Genomic DNA, 22,217 nt, shown 5'->3' with positions numbered 1-22,217 from the left:
TTGCATCCGAGGTTATCCAAAGTAAATAGAATTATTAATGGACGTATTTTGATGCATGCAACCAGGGATGTGATTGACTCTGAATCAACATACATTCAGCTTGACTGTCATAAACAATATAAACAGTATTTATGTTCATTTTAAGGGACATACATCTTTAAATAATCATACATATTTATTAGGAATATGCATGGCAGATTGGATGTGATGCTTGGGGTCTAATGAACCAGTTTTCTTTAGTTACACAAATAGTCACTAGATGGCAGAAGACTATGGTATGAACAGTGACAGACGGTCGTGGCTAGAAGGGAGCCCGCAAATTGTGAAATCTGATCTGAGATCTGCAAAATCTCGCTGCCCGACGACCTATCCCAGGGGTCAGCAACCTTTACTATTGTCGTATCTTTCCTACATGCTTATCTTTCAGCCCCTGGTCTTAGTCTGACCCTGTGTGTCTCCACGTATGCTTCTTACACATATGTTTACAATTAGGGCCTCGCTGTCTTGTGCAAGACCTGAAAATATACCACACTATCTAAAGAGCCCTTTTAGGCAAAATATAAATTAAAAAAATCTGTCTGGAGCCGCAAAACATTTGAGCATTGTGATGAAGGTAACACAGTTTATAGTCTAATTATATAGTATATAAGTCTAATGCAGTGAGGGCCTAAGTGCAAATGTATAACGGAGTATTAGGGCCAAATTGAGGGAAAAAACATCTGAGATTTAGAGAATAAAGTCATAATATTATGAGAAAAAAGTCGTAACATTATGAGAATAAAGTCATAATATTACGAGAAAAAATCGTAATATAACGAGAACAAAGTCATAACTTTACTAGAAAAAAATAACACGTAAAATTACTATTTTTTATAATATTATGACTTTATTCTCATAATACTACAACTTTTTTCTCTTAAACTTCTGACTTTATTTTCCTAATATTATGACTTTTTTTCTCATAAACCTATTACTTAATTCTTGTAATATTATGACTTTATTCTCGAAATTTCAGATTTACTTATTTTTTCCTCAATGTGGCCTTAATACTCCGTCGTACCATAGACCTACAACAATGATAAATCAAAATGAAAATGTAAACAAAAAACAGTTATTCATTTCCATGTTTATAAATCCACAGGGAGCCACTGGAGAGGGGCTAAAGAGCTGCAGGTTGCAGACCCCTGCACTATCCTAACCTAACCTTAACAATCTCGCGAGAGTTGCCCCGGTTTGCTGGCTCCCTTCTAGCCACCTCAGTGCAGGTCAGTCGTTTGTTTACACTTGTTGCAATGGCGACCATCACTGAACTGAAGTGTGGTAAGCACTCACTAACATTTGTGATTTTGTCTACTTATTTCATTCTTAAATCAAACTGGAATAGAAAAACAAAAGATCATTTTACTGCACATGTTAGTCAAACTGCTAGTAACACTGGTTAGAGTTAGCTAAGTTAACAACATGGTTTGTATGGATCTCCATTCAAAAATCAAGTAATTGTGAAGCTATTGGGAACCTAGTGGTCAGAAACTTGACACCTCACAGTGACCCAAGCTTGTATCTACTGCTAGAGTCTACACTTCAATTCGGCCTACATAAATACAACCTATGTAGCACATAACTTTAGGTTTTAATGGATTTCACACACACACTGCTGGCCAACACCAGGCAGCTAACGTTAGCAATGTTAGCTACATTAGCTCAGCTCGGTTGCGTTTTGCCGAAGATGTTTGTGGGAATAAAATGGTAAAGTAACATTACATTTATGAAATCAAGACAGTTTGAATAACCACAAGTATGCCGATTTGAAGAGTGGATCCTAATGATTCTATTAAGATATTGAGTCACATTTGAAGATGTGTGTATCTTTGTCAATAAGTAAGAAAACATTAAATTTGCCAATTAATGAGTGGAGTACGGCATATATTATAAAAGACCTAATTGATCTAAATACACTAACTTACCACAACGCAACACAAGTTCACAGTCATTTGGTGGGAGTGTCAACTAATACACTTTAATATTTGTCTGTTTTTTAATGACTATGTTAGCCGTGAGAGACACGCTGGAGACCCGTGGTGTGCTGGGCCAGCTGAAGGCTCGGATCCGGGCGGAGGTGTTCAGCGCCCTGGATGACCAGCGGGAACCTCGTCCTCCGCTGTCCCACGAAAACCTGCTCATCAACGAGCTCATCCGGGAGTACCTCCAGTTCAACAAGTACAAACACACTGCGTCCGTCCTGACAGCAGGTGGGTGAAAACATAACAGTCCAACCACAACTAGTGTTTTCATTAATGGTTCCTGATGCACCACATGTATAATTGCCTATTTGTAGTGTCACGTAAATGATTGTGGCACGTTTTACCTGGGTATCACTTGGTACTAGTCCATGAGCCAGACCACCAAAGTAAAGTTTAGACTATAATCTATCCATCAGTCACATTGTCATGACACTGAGGTCAAGAGAATTTGACCTTTGACCTCTAATGCTGCAATGGAGATACAAAATGCACAAAGTTACGTTTATTCTCATAAGAAATATTGTTATTGTTGTTAGTCATGTGTGTTGGAAAAATACATACATGCAGCACATTCCTAAGGTCCTGACAGGTGTATTATATCATTTTAAAGCTCATTTTGTGCTCTTTATTTTGGAGCTATCCATGGGCACATCAGATCAATATGAAGTTAGTTATAAGGGCATTTGGAGTGGCATTCAGAATTTTTGCAATTGCAGCATTAGAGGTCAAAGGTCAAATTCTCCTGACCTCAGTGTCATGACAATGTGACTGAAGGATAGGCTATAGTCTAAGCTTTACAATGATATATGACTTCATGATATTGTGTGTTGGTTTCCCTCTTTTATGCTGGATCTATGTGTAAAATGGCGGAAAAAAGAAGGAAAAATCTTAATGATGGAGGGATGAAAAAAGGAGTGATAGCACATAGAAAAGCTACCATTGCTGCAATACTATCATGCATTTTCCAACACTAGGGACATAGACCTTTAAAAAAATCACTATGAGACTTGGTCCCTCCAAAGTGGTACGACCAACCCGCTGGCTCATGGACTAGACACTATTAATGTCGAAAATATTAGGTGTTTGGGGGATCATGCCCTTCCAAAGTGTATTAGATTGATCACTTTAATAACATTTTTTAAAGTAGAGAAATGCTTCTTGCAATAGCCACAGATTGAAGACTGGATTTCAGATTACAACTCCTGTTTTTGAAACTTGAAACTTGAACCAGTTACTATTGTAGAGCAAAGTGCACTACTTCTAAAAACGGCTGTTGTTTGTTTTTCTCAGAGTCAGGCCAACCTGAAGTTCCTTTGGACAGACAGTTCCTGGCGAATGAGATGAAAGTCACAGAGGATACAAGCTCCAAGTCTGTGTAAGTGCACTACAGTCTGCTGTCCAACGCGGTGTTCAAAAATGTACTAAACTCTCTGGGGGTATGGTCAGTTATGGGATAATAGTTTCATATGAATCATCACCGTTTTCATAGTTCTATCTCGAAATATGTAGAGATTTTCATGAATTTCAGCTTGTCCCCACCACTGCTTCTACATTTCTCTGGGGGGGGTAGTTTAGCACAGATGGCTCACTGTTTATTTTCCTATCACTTATCTCTGTGTACCATCAGGAAAAACTTAAAAACACATCATTAGAATAATTACTGGAAAGTCATTTGGCTATGGAGGACGGAACCTGCCAAAATAAAAAATGCATAAATAAATAAACAAACAAACAAACTCGAGAAATAAATAAATAAATATGCCATTAAATGTTCCAAAAATAATATTAAAAATAAATGTAGTCATGAATTAATTGATAAAATGTGACATAAATTTATATTTCTTTGTTTATTTATTTATGTATTTTTTTTATTTATAGTATTTTTTTTAATTTATTTATCTATTTATTTTCACATTTATTATTTATGTATTTTTGCATTTATGTTTTTATTTATTTTTGCATTTATCTTTTATTTATTTTATATTTATTTTTTAAATATATTTACAGTATTTATTTGCGTATAAATAAATAAAAGGGAAAATCAAACAGAAGAATAAATAAATAAGGGAATTAATACAAAGGTAAATAAATACAGAAGCAAATTAAAACATAGATATTAGTTTATGTAATATTTTATCAATTAATTAATGACGACATTTATTTGTAATACTATTTTTGGTACATTTAATGGCATATTTATTTATTTATCGAGTCATTTATTTATTCATTTTTGATCTTGGCAGGTTCCGTCCTCCATATTTGCCTGGAGCGCGTACTAATGTAACCATAATGACGTGGGTTTGATTCTGGCTCAGGATCTTATCAGTCAACTTATCTTCTCTCACTCGGTCTTAAAAATAATACAATTTTTTCTTCACATTTTACTCTCCAGACCTCTTCTCTATGGTTTGGTGTCCCACTTCGTGAACAGCAGTGATAGTGCTGGAAAGGTGTTTTTGCGGGGAGCCTCTCTGCCAGCTGGTACTGCTGCCAGCAACACTGGACCTGGACCTAATGCCTAAATGTTGATGCACTGAGTACTGGCACAGGATGGACTAAAGAGATGCATTTACACACTTTTTTTAGGGGGGGGGGTTTAAGTGACACAATCGTCTGTGCATAGTTTTTCACTACAGGCATTACAGCATGGACTATATGAATTGTGCTGATAAAAATGCACACATCCTTTGTATTGTTTTATACTGTAAGTTCCCAATGATCCCAGATTGCCTTTTTTTTAGGTTTGAATATCTGGCTTTAGGTTTAGCATCAGTCATGGTGGTACTACCGGTACTTGCATTAACCCGCATTGCTCGCTTTCACAATAATTCAGGCAAAAAGTTGAGATGATGTCTTCTCTATTTTAATTTACAATTGTTTGATACTTTTATATTGTCTCTTAGTTGCTCAAAAATAAATGTTTTATATTTATTAATTTCACTGACTCAAAAACATTTGTGGAAATGCTATTTTATTGGCTACCACATGGTGGCAGCCTTCACCAAAGACAAGGCTGAAGTTGCTGGTACCCGTTGAAGCCTCATAGCTACTATTTGCTCATCTCTAACATGTGGCATTTGCGTACAAACAGGGTACTCTAATTGCATTAATATGGTCAGATGATCTTGCTACATGTATGGATTTAACTCCTTATTTTAAACTTTTGTGAACTTAAAAGTGTATTGTATTTTAATTAGAACAGTTGGTACTTTTGAGCATTTGCTTTATGCATTACAATTCATCACAGTACAGTTTAAATAGTGCTGAGTAACCCACCCTTGAAAGGTCTCTAAATTCAGATCCAGTTACTTTCCCGTGATTGTTTTAACATGTTGGCACTCATTGTGTTGGTCTGTGCAGCCAAACCCACCCATGTTGCCCCTTGTTTCACCCTTGTTTGTCTGTAATAGTCAGTTACCTCATGATTATTAAGATGTTTTTATCTTGGACTCACATAACTGATAATCCACATGGTTGTGCTGAGTAGAATGTGGCTACGCTCCTGCTTGTTCACGTCTTGTCTGTGTTGTCTGCAGCTTAGAAACCAGGGCTGTGAATTCCTTACGACCTGATGATACATCAACAAAAAAAAAGGATTGATACATATGCAATAAAGAAACAAGACATACAAAGGACACCCACCATACAGACGTGGACAAAATTGTTGGCACCCTTCCGTTAAAGAAAGAAAAACCCACAATGGTCACTGAAATAACTTGAAACTGACAAAAGTAATAATAAATAAAAATTCACTGAAAATGAACTAATGAAAATCAGACATTGCTTTTGAATTTTGGTTCAACAGAATAATTTTAAAAAACAAACTAATGAAACTGGCCTGGACAAAAATGATGGTACCCTTAACTTAATATTTTGTTGCACAACCTTTTGAGGCAATCACTTCAATCGAGTGATTTCTGTAACTCTCAATGAGACTTCTGCACCTGTCGACAGGTATTTTGGCCCACTCCCCGTGAGCAAACTGCTCCAGCTGTCTCAGGTTTGAAGGGTGCCTTCTCCAGACTGCATGTTTCAGCTCCTTCCACAGATGTTCAATAGGATTTAGATCCGGGCTCATAGAAGGCCACTTCAGAATAGTCCAATGTTTTGTTCTTAGCCATTCTTGGGTGTTTTTAGCTGTGTTTTGGGTCATTATCCTGTTTGAGGACCCATGACCTGTGACTGAGACCAAGCTTTCTGACACTGGGCAGCACATTTCGCTCCAGAATGCCTTGATAGTCTTGAGATTTCATTGCACCCTGCACAGATTCAAGACACCCTGTGCCAGATGCAACAAAGCAGCCCCATAACATAACCGAGCCTCCTCCATGTTTCACATTAGGTACAGTGTTCTTTTCTTTGGATGCTTCATCTCTTCGTCTGTGAACATAGAGCTGATGTGACTTGCCAAATAGCTCCAGTTTTGTCTCATCTGTCCAAAGGACATTCTCCCAGAAGCTTTGTGGCTTGTCAATATGCATTTTGGCAAATTCCAGTCTCGCTTTTTTATGATTTGGTGTCCTCCTCGGTTGTCTTCCATTAAGTCCACTTTGGCTCAAACAGTGACGGATGGTGCGATCTGACACTGATGTACCTTGACCTTGGAGTTCACCTCTAATCTCTTTGGAAGTTGTTCTGGGCTCTTTGGTTACCATTCGTTTTATCCGTCTCTTCAATATGTCATCAATTTTCCTCTTGCGGCCACGTCCAGGGAGGTAGGCTACAGTCCCGTGGACCTTAAACTTCTGTATAATATGTGCAGCTGTAGTCACAGGAACGTCAAGCTGCTTGGAGATGGTCTTATAGCCTTTACCTTTAACATGAAGGTCTATAATGTTCTTTCTGATCTCCTGAGACAACTCTCTCCTTAGCTTTCTGTGGTCCATGTTCAGTGTGGTACACACCATGATGCCAAACAGCACAGTGACTACTTTTCACCCTTTAAATAGGCAGACTGACTGATTACAAGTTTGAAGATACCTGTGATGCTATTTACAGGACACACTTTAGTTTAATATGTCCCTATGGTCAAATTATTTTACATCTTTTCCATCTTTTCATTTTTGTCCAGGTCAGTTTCATTAGTTTGTTTTTTAAAATGATTCTGTTGAACCACAATTCAAAAGCAATGTCTGATTTTCATTAGTTAATGTTCAGTACATTTTTATTTATTATTACTTTTGTCAGTTTCAAGTTATTTCAGTGACCATTGTGGGTTTTTCTTTCTTTAACGGAAGGGTACCAACAATTTTGTCCACGTTTGCACCCTGTGCTGGACACACAAACATCTACTGCAACAAACATAGCATCTCACTTCCTCTCTCACCATTTAAGGGAACCTGGCATTCTTATCTCACACGACTTAAAGCCCAGAGTTTCTGGAACTGATTATCTACGGGCCCAGCCATTTATTTCTCGGCACGATTACTGACGCAAGACACATAATTGAACATAATCCATGTCTAAATTATTTTTAGGTTTTAAAAGTTTACTTATCCCGTCTCCTCTACCATATCTGCATCGCTCGGTCTTGATTATAGAGGTTTTGATAGATGAGCTTATAGCTCTCAAATAAGCTCATTGAAAGAAATGGGTCATAATGTGCAGCATACGGTGCGTTTTGCTGAATTAACCTGTGCCTTTGATGGCGTGAGTAGCTGTAAAGACGAACTGTAGCAACACGTTCTCATCCCAACTCGTCACATACTGTACTTCGGCTTGGTCAGACCCCTCAGTGTCACTTTTTGGTCGCAGTAAACACATGCTTAATATTGTGTAGTAAACAAAAACACTTGCTTAGGTTCAGGAAATAAAACAACTATACAACATGGACGGGCTTAAAACTACTACGTTTGTACAGTGAAAATGACACTGAACGTTGTGAACAGGGGACATGAACGAACAGCTGATTGTAACGGGACACACTGGACACGAACAGCGGCCTCCTGGATGAAGGCCTTATGTTTGTTGGACCCGTCCATCACCAGTCCCGCCTGCCGGGTGTGTCTCTTTTCACTCTCAAAGCTACGTCACCACACTACCGGCGCACTTTCCCTGAGCGTTCAATATTGACGCGGATGAGTTTGCATTGTAGTTAATGGAATGCCCGGTGCGTTTCACACCGGCGCTAAAGGGTGCCGAGTGCGGCGGGACAGAATGCTGACGGCCGTGACAAAGCCTTGGTATTTAAAGCCCTGGGAACGACAATGGGCTGAATGTAACCATTTACCAGCAGCGCAGTTTGTCCAACAAGATGTAATGTACACTTAACTTTATACAGTCTCTTAATTTATTGTTTCTTAGTCCTATTAGAAACCATAATGTGTTGTTGAGTGGATACAGTATGCATGCTGAGAATGGAGTCACAGCGAGCTTCAACTGGGACATTTGGAGTCTGATTTTACATCACTTCCTTGGAAAAAACATGATTTGCCCTTAAAGGTGCTCTTGATACTATTGATAACGTTCAGCCACTAGATGTCACATTCTCCCTCCCCTGTTCCATTGCATTCACTTCACAACAAGTCGTTGTCAGGCACTTACTGTCAATCGCCGTCATTTATCCGGTTTTTTTTCACACTAACTGACGACTCAGAGGTACCACGTGATACCAACGTCGTTTTACTATTGGCTCACAAGCCTTGTTAGAAGTGGGAACCAAACGTCTTCCACAGAGATAAACAAATCATTAACTTTGGACCCGCCAACATTTTTTAATGATTAATTCAAAGTCATAATTTTTTTTTTCAGGAAAAGCCATACTTTTATTCAGGACCTTTCTAACAGATCTGTAGATGTATTTTTATTTTTATTTTAATATTTGTCTACATAAAAATGTTATCAATAAGACCTTTTAAAGGCTGTGGCCCTGTGTCACCTAGTTTATTGGCACCAGATATCAGCGTTCTCTTGAAAATGGCTATATAAGCGGAGGAAGTGGAACAATGGCACACGATTGTTTGATTGGCAGTTTGCCCTATAATAGGTAGCATTTCTCCTCCACTGTATAATGTAGTTGTGTGTAAAAGAGACAGCTGTATAAATAGTACTGAATGCAGTGGTCTTTTGACTGCAGCAGAGTGAACCGATGTTTGCCCCCTGGGCTCAAATTAGAAAGCAATTGCATTCCGGGAGGGTCAAACATATCCATAAACATATTTTCTCTCCAATAGATGGCCATCTATGGACATGAAGGTAAAAAAAAAAACATTAAACATAAGAGACCTCTGCATTACAGTTCATGTTGTTTTTATGCTACCATATTGTGTTGAAGGACATTCCACATGTAACGCTGTCAACTGTGAGTAGTGAACTGCATAAATGTGAGCTTCAGATATTTGTTGCATAAATTTACTATTAATCATGTTTTAACATAATAGATAAGATAACAGTCTAATTTGTGATTCGCTAATCATTTAACCATCCTTCACCTAGTTTTTAATCCATGTTCTCTCCCACCGCCTCCTCTCCTCTTTTTCACTGTCGACTTTTCATAGGTTTATTCATTGCTCTGAGGGATCACTTGGAGATTTTTCTCCATCTCAGACAACCGGGGGAGGATAAATGTTCTGGCCACAAAGTTTAGGACAGACTTATTTTGTCAGCACACAGTGCCACCAGATGTCCACTTGAGCCCTTTGACTTTTTTTATTCCTGTCCTCCCTTCTCCTTCCCCTCACCGTACATCACATTAAAGAGAAATATAAAAGTGGCCTTTTCTCCGACAGCGGCCATGGAGTAATGATCCTGTGATATACCTGTGGGGATCGGAGAGCAAAGACACAAAGTTTAGTGCAATGCAAATAAATCATCTGATAGTGTGTATTTAATTGGATGAACAGCAGGGAACTCAAATGTCATTAAACATCTTTCATAGTAGAACGAGAGAAATCTATACCGTATAGTCTTTCTCTTAGAATGATTTCCTCGTTGCCTTGGTGTATATATGGCCTATTGGTAAACCATCTGTGTGTCACAGCTAACTTACAGGTAAAGAAACAACTTTGTTTGTTTGAACAATGCTGTTGCTGCTGGACCATATTTAGTCATTGGGGCTCGGGGTGCTTGCCCGTGCTAGACTTTGAAAGTTACACAGAAAGCTGCCGAGATTCCATACAGACCCCACTGTCCTTATATGGCACACACTGCAACCTCTCTGTTCAGTGTATCTGCTGTTTTGTCTCCCTCTCTCCTCCTCCTCCTCCGTGTCTTGTTCTTCATCCCTCCCTCTGCCTTGCCTCTCACCCTGTCTCTCCCTGAGTTTTTCAACCCTCGCTTCTCCTTCGTTAACGCCACCCCGCCTCCTTGATGTTGGCCAGAGGGAGCCCAGAGGTCCTCCATGTTGCTTCTTTGGTCTGTCATCGGGTTTCTCACACACACACACCAGCACGGTGCTGTGAGTCTCTGGCACAAAACAGGCCCCGGCTATCAACCAGCAGCTTGATTTATTGGAGCAAATAGATGGGTGTCCTTATATAGGAAGTTCCATTGGAACGAAGCTGGAAACAGGAGGGATGCAGCAGGAGAGGGATGGAGGGAGTGGGGGTAGGGCTGTTTGTGATGGTGGAATGCGATGTGCGTAACGATAGAAGAAAATGCGTGGGATGTACACACACATTCGTCTTGTAAATTATGAGTTACATTATGGAGGGGAATCTCTTTGGAGCAGCTACAGTAAAGGGGGATTCCTGTGCTGGGGACAGTTTGCCTTATGAGGAGTGGGAGCATATTGCATAATCTATAATCCCTGCAGGGACTGGAGCTTGCAGCCACTCGGTTTTAGTTGCTGTGTCTCCATCATATAATTGTGATGCCTCTTTAGTAGGGCTGTCAAAGTTAACGAAAGAATAACACGTTAACGCAAATTTGTTTTAACGCCACTAATTTCTTTAATGCATTGACGCAAATTTTAAGGTTGTAGCAGGTTCAGTTTTTAAAGCTAGAGTGAAGATACTGGCATCATATGAAACGGAGAAACCTAAGGAATCCATTGCCAACCATGTCATGCTACCTTGTCGCAAAGGGGGCTAAATATGCTCCAAACTTAGGCTAAATTTTGGCATGGAAAAACTGGCATGGCCATTTTCAAAGGGGTCCCTTGACCTCTGACCTCAGGATATCTGAATGAAAATGGGTTCTATGGGTACCCACGAGTCTCCCCTTTACAGACATGCCCACTTTATGATAATCACATGCAGTTTGGGGCAAGTCATAGTCAAGTCAACACACTGACACACTGACAGCTGTTGTTGCCTGTTGGGCTTGAGTTTGCCATGTTATAATTTGAGCATATTTTTTATGCTAAATACAGTACCTGTGAGGGTTTCTGGACAATATTTGTCATTGTTTTGTGTTGTTAATTGATTTCCAATAATAAATATATACATGCATTTTCATAAAGCAGCATATTTGCCCACTCCCATGTTGATAAGAGTATTAAATACTTGACAAATCTCCCTTTAAGGTACATTTTGAAGAGCTACAAAATGTGCGAATAATTTGCGATTAATTGTGATTAACTATGGACAATTATGCGATTAATCGCTATTAAATATCTTAATCGATTGACAGCCCTACTTTTTAGGGTTGTTTTTTTTACCCAATATTTTTCCTGAGATGATGTATTGAATACAGTATGATCCTAAGCACAGCAACAACAAAAAAAAGACTATAAACACTAAAACTGAAAATACAGTATGCCCCGTGAACAACCTCATCTATTAGGAAAACAAAACTCATTAGGCCTTTATCACAGAAGACATTTTGAAACATCTCAGTAGTAAAAGCACAGGTGTAAATAATAACATTAACGATGTCACACTGTCATAACTCACTGGGAAACTTGGATAGAACCGAGCCATCGTTAATGTTATTAGTAACACCTGTGCTTCTCCCACTATGAACCTATTACTATTACAAGTATGAATCCTACATTAAAAATGTTACCTGAGTTAAAGGGACTGTTTGTAACTTCTTACACGTATAAATCAATCCGGGTCGGAGTACCGTGCGCGCTCCCGTGTGGCTACGCTGTTCAGACTCAGACTCCAACACAAACTACACGGAAGCACCAAAGTTATATCTAGTGAAGTCCGTCTTGCAAAACAGTGTTGGCCGCGGTCGGAGGATGCGGGGGAGACCGTAGCTTTGGTCTCCAGGGCCGGAGTCTCTGCTGTACTCTGCTCCTCTGCCTGCCTGCCTGCACTCAGCTCGCTCCACCTCACGTGAATGCGCGCACACTAAACACTGCAGAAGAGTTAGTAGCTCTGAGAATATCTAGTGAATGTACAGTGGACATTTGTGCAGAAATAAATGCTGCAGCTCCTCCAGACCAACAGAGGCTTTCCGTGTCTTGTGAAGTGACGGGGTTCCGCAGCGAGAAACGTTATCGTCTCCGACCGGGTGCCGGTGTCTCCCTCCGACCGCGGTCGGGAGGCTGAAGCAGGAAAAGCCAACACTAGGATCAGCAGTGATTCATGGAGAGACCGTCGTCTGGTCAGCTAACATTACTGCCAAGCAGGTGAAATATAGAGTGATATTGTGGTTTTAGCTGACGTGTGTCGCCTCACTGTTTTGAGCGATGCTCGTTCATATCTATTTAGAGCGAGCACAAGCGCGAGCCCGACGCTGACTTTCGTTGAATTAACGGCCACAGGTGTCGCTGTTAACAAGCATTTCTGATTCTTACAAACAGTCCCTTTAAAGTACAAAAGTAGGCTATTATCAGCAAAATGTACTTAAAGTACCCATTAAGCAGCACGGTGAACCCTGCTGTGTTATTTTAGGCCATCTAGGCCACAGTAGACTATGTTTTAATGTGTTTTTATTTAATATGTAATTACTAATCATTACTGATACAGCAGCATTTTAATGTCACTTAATCTATGAAAATCTTTATTTAGCAAGTCGAATCTCTATCTAGAAAGTAGTAGGCTCACAATAGGATAGCTAAGCTGGCAGATAAGTAGCTAGAAGTATGAAGTAGCATCAAATGGAAAATAAGGTGAATATAACTTAGACACACATACCTTAAACACACAGACAAACATAATGTCATTGTGCAAGTGCCAGTCCACTAAGAGCAGTCAGAAGAGATCATTTACACTTTTTCCCGTTTAATTATATTGACTTTTTAATTTTTACCAGCAGGACTCTTTACTCCATTCAGCACCTCTCTTTATTCACATCATACCTTCCTGCCGGTGTGCGCAGTGCGCATGCTCAGTCTCCTCCTGCCCTGCTGGAGGATGCTGCTGCAGGAGGAGGAGGAGGTCCAGCTCGTGCAGCTCCACCCTCGCGCAACAGTGCGCAGTTTAAATGGTCTGTCTCTGAATGTGACGGGGGTCATTTGGACTGTTCTGTTTTTGGAGTACCTCGTCAACGCCGGCTGCTCCAGACCCTAAACTCTCCAAACCCAAAGCTCCTCTGAGCACTCATTTCTTCAGAGTATGTAAGTATGTCATGTTCTGCAGAGGGACGGTTAACTCTAGTGGTGATGCTGTGGTGCACTTGTTCACCCGCATCCCTCTCACACCTGCTAGTATGTGTGTGGGGGGTATGTGTTAAAATGATAGATTAAAACATGGAACATGATGCTAGAAAAATCTAATTCAATAGGAATTTCATTTTCATATAATGGTATAAACCACTATTTACATAATTATTAGCTTTAGCTTATTATGAGACCAATGAGACAGTTTGGGTGTCAGACAGTTGCTCAGGTCCAATGGTCCTAACAAGGTATATTTACTGAAGTACTGTACTTAAGTACTATTTTGAGGTACTTTACTTTCCTATTTTCTACTACTTTATATACTTACTCCACTAGATGTCTGAGGCATATTGTACTTTGTACTTTATTTGATAACGTTAGTTACTTTGCAGGTTCAGATTATTAATGCAAAATATAAATGAACTAATGAATTATGATATATTGTTGAAGGTTAACTACCCAGCAGTATATAAAGTAATTCAAATGAGCCTTAACCAGCTGCAGCATAAAACTGGTGTTTGTACATTAATGTGTCAAAATTATAATCCAGTATTATATTGTATATGATTCTGCATTGGGACATTCTGCAAAATGAGTACTTTTACTTTTAAGTATGTTTTCATGCTAATACTGTTGTACTTTTACTTAAATTACAGTTTGAATGCAGGACTTTTACTTGTAACTGAGTATTTCTACTCTGTGGTATTGCTACTTTTACTTAAGTAAAAGATCTGAGTATTTCTTCACCACTGCTCAGGTCTACTCTACAGCACATTATGCATTGAGTTTATTAATTCATACAGAGCTCCATTTTTTTATTTAATCAAGTGTATTGGACAGTGAACTGACTGTGAACACTGTAAAACTCATGCTGCATTCACTGCACCACGCTGCAGTAGGCTTTTATATCATAAGGAAGTAAAGGGAAGTTAGGTCTGAATATCTCAGTAATGAAATGAACACGACTCTGACCGTGGAGTTTCCTGTTTTCCAAATATGGTTGCATTAAGCTGCCTGTCTGTCAAACTGCTGATACCGTTGTGGCTGAAGATGCAGAGACACATAGTGGGAACTGAGACTCGACAGTTTTCACACGTCTCCAATGAATCAGTGAGCGTATTTAACCTTTCTTCATGGTCTGGTTTCATTGTATTGTTCTCTCCATAATTATGTACATCAATGACCAGTTCAGTGATATCCACATTCGCCTATCTTTTGTCAATCTGCATATGAAATACTTCATCAGCTCAAACACTATTGCCCTCATTTAACTTCATTACACTAACTTGGATTTCTTAAGCAGGCTTCCAGGATTGCTCACCAGAACATGATAAACTGGTTCAGGCCCACAATCTTTGTGCTGTAACCCATGACTTATTATTTTTAACATCAAGGCATCTCAGAAAGGGAAGGAGGTTATGTTGAGAGTTTATTTGGTTGTCATTATTTGTATTTAAATGGACAGTTCTGCAGTCACTGGCATTATGCCTCAGGACCTTTTCTCTAATGGGACAAAACAAGCGTCGTCATTTGTCTATTTTTAATCTACATGATTTAATTATTTTCATGCTGTAATCCTAATCATCATACAAATGCATTATTAAGAAGATGATAACAGGAAGAATGTTTGTGAAACAGCCAAGAGAGGAAATGAGTAAAATCATTCACAGGCCCTGCAGGTCAACCTCTTTCACCCACACATAGAAATAGGTCACTTAGTCTCCTGGGTGATATTTCCGCTTGTTTGTTATCATTTTAGAGGCTAAAATATGGTCATTGTTATTGGACACATCATGAATTTGTATTTTTTTTTTCTCAGCCTTAGTGTTGTGTGTTTGGGAATCATGGCCAACATCTAATGATAGTGAAGGATTTGATAAGTAAGGGATAATGTACAGCGAGCCGGTCATTGTCGTGAAATAAACCCCAACAGGGCGATGTGGCACCCCAACTCCAATGCAAAGCATCGCCCTGAAGGGGTTTATTTCACAACAATGACCCGCTAGCTGTACATTATCCCATTTATTACACGGCTACTTACTTAAGAAATCAATAATTTGACACAAAAATAGTCCGCCAGAGTCCGACATCAGAACTGAGCCCATAGCAACGGTCCGTTATACATAGCAACGGTCTGCGATAAAGAAATAACGTTGTGATGGACCAATCAGAATTGAGCATTCAACCAGGCTGTGTAATAATCTTACAGGTCCTATTGATAATATTTTATGTAGACGAATATTTTGTAAAAAAATAATAAATAATAATACATCTGCAGAGCTTTTAGAAAGGTGCTGAATAAAAGTATGGCTTTTCCTGAAAAAAATATTATGATTGTGAATTAGTCATTTAAAAAATGTTGGCGGGTCCAAAATGAATATTCTGTTTATCACTGTGGAAGATATTTGATGTTCAGTTCACACATCTAACAAGGCTTATGAGCCAATAGTATAACAGCGTTGGTATCATGTGGTATCTCTGGGTCGTCAGTTAGTGTGGAAAAAACAGATAAATGGCTGAGATTGACAGTAAGTTCCAGGCAACAACTTGTTGTGAAGTAAATGCAATGGAGCGGGGGAGGGAGAATGTGACATCTAGTGACTGAATGTTATCAATGTTATCAACAGCACCTTTAACAGAAAAAAATACTGCTTTCAGTTGCACTGAACTAGGCGGGTCAGTGAGATTGTGTGCTAAGTAGGGTGTTCCTGTGTTATTGTCAGTTAAAGTTGATGTTTTCAGTAATTTATGGTACGACTGTGAACACATTAGTTGGAGTGGAGTGTGGATAGTTGAGTCTCATGGCAAATAATGCCTGTGGTGACAAACAGAGCCTTGTCAACAGCTTCTAGTCAGTCTGGATCAACGTGTTATCTTGTCAACTCCACTTCAGACAGCTGTCTTCAAGATGCACTGGCTGAGTACAACGCTGTGTTGACACAACAGAGAGAGAGAGAGGAGGCTTTGCAAAGGTATTAAGCCACAGTGGTGAGGAAAGTTAAAGGGTTTGAGGAGGAGGGTCTTGATTGGCTGCACATACTTTAGCACGAAGGGGAGTGACAGGAAAAGTCTGTTTACTTTTATCAGCAGGAATAGCTGATCATCAAAGAATCAGCTGGTTCCTTCCTTGTTTCCTCAGAGCTATGCTCATCTCACTGGACTTATCCGCCGGCTCTGCAGCTTATGAAAAATAGGAAGTGTCTGCCTGTGCCTCCAGTTAATATTTATGCAATATCTTTCAGTAGTTTCTGGGCGGTTTAGTTTTGCTGGCCTCTGGGGTACGTTTATAGGCTTTCTCAGCAGGCTCAGTGGCTCTTATTTACATAGTTCCCACTCAATTAAATTGTGTGCCAGTCTCAGTGTACAGAGGGATGGAGAGGGGGTGATGTAAAAGTCTGTGGACATGAGTGACTCATTGTCTGTAATCCAGAAACCATTAAGTTTTCTCCTCAGTAGTTCAGAGGCCAATTAAGTTCAGTCATAAGATTTTTTAAATGTAGTAATAGACCCACTGAACCAATTGTGTTTGGTTGTCAGACATATATTGCAGAACACAGTGATATATTTGAAATATTTGCTACCAAGCTTTATGTTTTATTTATATTTTAATAGGTTCAGGTAAAATTCATGCACCTTTGCATATTACAGTACCTCCCACTGCAGGTGCTACTAACTCCCAGACATAACTGAGTCCCAGACACTTGCTCAAAATTTAGCCACTGTCTGTTGCATTTAAAAATGAATGCTGTTAGGGGCCCATATGAAGCATGATTGTTAAAGCCCCGGGCCCCCCTCAGTCTCTCTGCCTCGCTGTTATCATTTTGAAGTAAACGACGAGGCCAGCAAGAGACATACTATTCCCTATATGGACTTTGTTTGGGAGTTCACTTGCCTTGCTGTTTAGGTCCGCAGAAAAAGAGTCCTGCTCCAGAGAAGGGGCCCATATATGGTCATCACAGCACGAGACTGAAGCCTCCTAGCAGAGAGACAGGGGAGAGAGAGAGAGAGAGATGGCGAGGGAAAGACACAGAAAACATGGCTGTTGTCAATTAAGCACTGACTTAATAATTGAGTATGAGTAAATGCCACTGAGCATTAATGGTTGGGGGATATTTCTGTTGAGAAAATATGCCAGCCATTGTTAATTAAAGTTAATTAAAAACAATTTCCCAGCCTCAATCTTTCTATCTAAATTAGGGAGGGGAATTGTTTGTGCGTCTCCCATGTGGCGTCTGTGAAAGTGTAGGGTCGAGAGGGGGTGGAGGTCTGTGAGAATGAATGCTCTGTGGAACTCCCCGACGGATGAAACATGTTAACTCTTTGAGTTACAATCACAGACGGGAGGTAACTTTAGTAGCATGTCTCCTATACCAAGAGACTCATCGCCCACTGCTGTGTTTAGTTAACCCTCTGCACAAACTGTTGTCTTTTTACCTCAAAAAACTTTTTTTATTTCCTGCCTTGCCTTGTTCCCTTTTGCCTCTGTTCTTTCCTACATTAGTTACTTCCTTCCTTCCTTCCGTTCCACCTCCCTTCAGTCTTCGCTTCCTATATGTTCACTCTTTTCCAACGTCCAATTCCTTTGTTTTCTCCAACAGTTGGCCCTCCACCTCAACCCAAGATGTCCAAGAAGGCCCCAACCGAGGACGAGAAGTTCCTCTACGTTAACAAAGACATCCTGAACAGCCCCATGGCTCAGGCTGACTGGTCGGCCAAGAAGCTGGTGTGGATCCCATCGGAGAGGCATGGCTTCGAGGCGGCCAGTATCAAGGAGGAGCACGGCGACGAGGTGCTGGTGGTGCTGGCTGACAACGCCAAGAAGGTGACGGTCAATAAGGATGACATCCAGAAGATGAACCCGCCCAAGTTCAGCAAGGTGGAGGACATGGCTGAGCTCACCTGCCTGAATGAAGCCTCCGTGTTGCACAACATCCGCGAGAGATACTATTCTGGCCTTATTTATGTAAGTATACAGTGAAAACATGTAACATGTAATTTCAACCTAATCTTAATTCTAATATAATAATAAATGTTCATGCAAATACTGACCCTTAATAATAAGCCTTGAGGCACAGCCAATGTCCTCATATTTGTGGAATTTTACAATATTTCAATCTTTAACATTGCTTTCTGTGCCTGACTTGTCAGTCCTCACACACACTCATCTTCCTTGTGGTCTTTTCTCTCAGACATACTCCGGCCTGTTCTGCGTGGTGGTGAACCCCTACAAAATGCTGCCCATTTACTCAGAGAAGATCATTGAAATGTACAAAGGGAAGAAACGACATGAAGTCCCCCCTCATATCTACTCCATCGCCGATAATGCCTACAGGAACATGATGCAAGGTAGGATGTTTCCACCGCTCCCATCTCTGTGATATCTACCACACTCATTTTTCTCTGATGGAGCAGTAATGTAATGTCCTGGTCCTTTCTTTTGTAGAGCATTCCTGTTATCCCTTTGTTTGTAATGTAAGGTCTCTCTCACATTGCATAGATATGCAAACCACATAAACTACAAACATACGTTTCAGAGTTGTGTGTTTACAGCTTTATTATCTCTGTGTTGATGGGCTGGCAACCTGTCCGGTTACTCTCTGCGCCTGAGGCATGACAAAGCAACATAAGAGCTTGTGTAACTAATTTACAGCTCTCACACGTAAACAAGCAAACTGTTTGCAGTTGCAGTTTGCAGCAAGCTGCTGGCCTCATATGTTTTAAAGTCATTTCTGTCAAATTGAAATGTTCGCTGGTAGCTATTAAGAGCTTGGTGTGGGTGAGCTGTGGTATCAGCTGTCAAAAGTCTCACTTCAGCCTGAGAGATGACAGCTGGCAGCATTTAGCTCTGTCATGTTGACAAAGCGGTTAATAAAAACCACAAACAGGCCAATGCTGTCAGGCTGATAGTTTCAAATGCAGAACTGTGTTTATTATTATACACAGTCCAAAATCAACCTTGTAACTCCACCTGCTGTAAATTCATTACAAAGTAAATTGGTCAAAACAAATCTAATCTGAAAGGGTATTTTATGGCCCATTTGAGAGTCAGTGTCTTGCAGAGGTGACGATAGTGGCCTTGGCAGAGTCGTGAGTCGTGCTTACAGTAAATGGCTCTTGGATAAGCCTGCAGTTGTACAACTTTAGAGCAGCTGGTTTCCCATAGAAGCTGCTTCGTGTGCTTCCAGGGGGTCGTGCCCACTGGACTTCATGTTGACGTGAGGATGATCTCTCAGAGGAGTTGACATCTGGATTGAGGGATGGGTGGAGGGCAGTAAAACATTTCCTGTTTCAGCAGCCTCTCCTTCCTCATTCAAATCTTCTAACTGTATTTTTTTTTCTCTTTTGGTCAGTGTGAATACCAAAGATTTTTTTCTTGTGCGAGAAAGGGAAGGTTAAAGTTCCCATTAAATGGGTTTGAGATTGTACTTTTCTGATTTGGTTTGATGAGTTTCCCGATAAAACAGGATGTTTGGACAGGACTTACAGTAAAGTAAGGAAGTAATTGTTTAGAGAGTTCCAAAGAAAGTAGGATTATCCAAAATCTCCCAAAGCCACACAGTTCAATCTCTCTGACCCTAAAGAGAGAAACTGATATAAGAGCTCACTCATTTAAGAGACAAATATTTTTTGATCCCGTTTGAATTGCGCCATGAATCACACATATGATGTTTGTCAATTTAAAACATCATTTTGCAAGTCAAGAAGTCACAGTTTGTTGTAGTATCATTTAACTTTGTGTGAAACCGCTCAGTGACTACATGTCTCGTCTCGCACAATATAATGTACGTCACTAACACTAGCTAGCTAGCTAACTTAGCTATGACCACACACAAATGAACCAGTATCTTACCTGATGTGTTTTATCCAGCGACTCCTGGTCTTTTTGTTTTTCATTTTATTTTATTTTTTTACCTTCATTTATGCAGGGGAGATTCACTGAGAGCATTGCTCTCTTTTTCACCTGGAAGCTGCATACTGTACATGCATATATACATGCTGCATTCAGTCTGATCTGAGCCACTAAGCAGCTCCACTGGAGCGTTTGGGGTTAAGGGCCTTGCTCAAGGTCACCTCAATGCAAAAGCTGCTTTTTCACTTTCCCCACCCAGATTTATCCTGCCGGCGAGTTTGAACCGGCGACCTTCTGGTCACTAGCTCACTTTTCTAACCTTTAGGCCACCACACCCTTTTTATCAGCCGGGAAGCGAAAGAAATAGCAAGACCCATAGCTTGTGTGAGTATATCCCAGTATGACTTTTGGGTGTTTAGTCTTTCTAATTACGTATTTTCACAGTCTGATAAACTGAGACTTTCTTCACTTGCAAAATTATCTTTTAAATTCACAATCATATGAGATTCATGACGCAATTCAAACGGGATCAAAAAAATATTTGTCTCCCACCGCCGACTACTGTTCATATTTTTTCCGAAATAAGGTCCCATGGTGGTCCACCGGAAGGGGAGGGACTTCACCTCTAGCTCAGTTTCCATTAGCATTTTACCATCACATGAATGTACATTCAAGCTTTGAGAAAAATAACATTATTATGCATTTTACATTGATCATTGATCCAAATCATTGAAATATGTTTGACCCTGAACAGGATATGTGGTTACAGATAATGGATGGATGAATGATACCTGAACTGAGTCTGGAAGCTCATAGAAATGACTGATGATGTGAAAAGAAGAAGCCTAAAAGAAATACAGCTGCAGCAATATCCAGCTCTAATCCTTGGATAGACATATTGTAACATCAGATTGAATGTTAAGATCATGTTCAATTTGCTGAATTCTTTTGGCATCGTCATTATAAATATCCTAAATCTGTTTGGGGTCTTTGATAATGTGGATTAATGCTTAATGTTTTCTCTTACTTTGAGAATGCAACTGTCACTAATATGTGTACATTGGAGGATTTTAAGTTCCACCCGGCTGGTACACAGGAAATTTACGTATTTAGCTATGTGAGTAAACACGGCGTAACAAGTAAACAAGAAGGGGGAGGATTGAAGGGTGTTTGTGAGTGTGTTTGGACTACACTTCTTCAGCTCATCCCTGCAGAAGAACCCATACAGCTGCAACTTGGAGACCATTTTCAGATTATGGGAGAATTAAATGCTTGTTACCACCCAGAAACACTACGTGCACATGAAGAGTGCGTTTTGATTTGCTGCGTTTATTTCAGGCTAAACAAATCAGACGTTTGCTTGGGCTCGTGATGTATGAAATGACAATTGATATTTTAGATCGTGGACCACCCATTCAGTTTTAACATTTAAAACATGGCTTTAAACTGCTTTTTACGACAAAGTAGGAAAACGACAAAAGCAGAAAAACAATGACAGTATTGTCAGTTAATAAATGCAAAAGAAAAGATAACGGCAAACTACAAATGGGAAGTAATAAACACTTAATAAAAAAGCCCATAAAATGTGGATCTTAAGATGTGACTTAAAATATGCCTGAGATTTTAACCTCTTTAGACAAGTTGTTTCAAAGCCTGGGATACCTGACTTAAAAATAAATCACCTGTTGTTTTTAATACAGACATAGGCACAATCAGAAGGGACTCTCTGAGGACCCTGATATGCTTAGTTACTGTCACTATTTTCCCAGGTTTTGAAGAAGGAATTAATCCAAATAAATTCTAATTAGAGATGTTAATCGATTAAAATAGTTAATGGCTGTCAATCGCTTGATTG

The 22,217-nt window shown here is 39.8% G+C and overlaps 2 protein-coding genes across 7 annotated transcripts in view; both read left to right on the top strand.

Moving 5' to 3' along the window:
- Positions 1-1,199: 1,199 nt before the first annotated feature.
- Positions 1,200-4,952, top strand: cep20 (centrosomal protein 20). Its single transcript, XM_074628898.1, has 4 exons — positions 1,200-1,320; positions 2,052-2,249; positions 3,312-3,396; positions 4,414-4,952. Exons 1-4 carry the CDS (start codon positions 1,293-1,295, stop codon positions 4,541-4,543), a joined length of 441 nt encoding a protein of 146 aa, XP_074484999.1. The 5' UTR covers positions 1,200-1,292; the 3' UTR covers positions 4,544-4,952.
- Positions 4,953-13,323: 8,371 nt separating this feature from the next.
- The window catches only part of myh11a (myosin, heavy chain 11a, smooth muscle), a 36,231-nt gene continuing 27,337 nt past the window's right edge, over positions 13,324-22,217 (top strand). For 2 of the 6 annotated variants that reach the window (XM_074628893.1, XM_074628896.1), the window contains exons 1-3: positions 13,324-13,470; positions 18,111-18,475; positions 18,702-18,858. In XM_074628893.1, coding sequence (XP_074484994.1) covers positions 18,134-18,475; positions 18,702-18,858 — 499 coding nt within the window. In that variant the 5' untranslated portion in view covers positions 13,324-13,470; positions 18,111-18,133. Of the gene's footprint in view, positions 13,471-18,110; positions 18,476-18,701; positions 18,887-22,217 lie in introns of all 6 variants that reach the window. The other 4 variants (XM_074628891.1, XM_074628895.1, XM_074628894.1 and 1 more) reach the window with 2 other exon arrangements.

The sequence above is a fragment of the Sebastes fasciatus genome, chromosome 3 (genome assembly GCF_043250625.1).
Source record: "Sebastes fasciatus isolate fSebFas1 chromosome 3, fSebFas1.pri, whole genome shotgun sequence".
Classification (NCBI taxonomy): Eukaryota; Metazoa; Chordata; class Actinopteri; order Perciformes; family Sebastidae; genus Sebastes; species Sebastes fasciatus.
This window is presented reverse-complemented; position numbering and strand designations above follow the sequence as displayed.

Bases quoted from the DNA above. Each gene is read 5' to 3' on its own strand.
- cep20 (XM_074628898.1), top strand. From the start codon at position 1,293: ATGGCGACCATCACTGAACTGAAGTGTG. The intron at 1,321-2,051 runs GTAAGCACTCAC...TGACTATGTTAG, and splicing joins CATCACTGAACTGAAGTGTG to CCGTGAGAGACACGCTGGAG. The intron at 3,397-4,413 runs GTAAGTGCACTA...TTTACTCTCCAG, and splicing joins GATACAAGCTCCAAGTCTGT to ACCTCTTCTCTATGGTTTGG.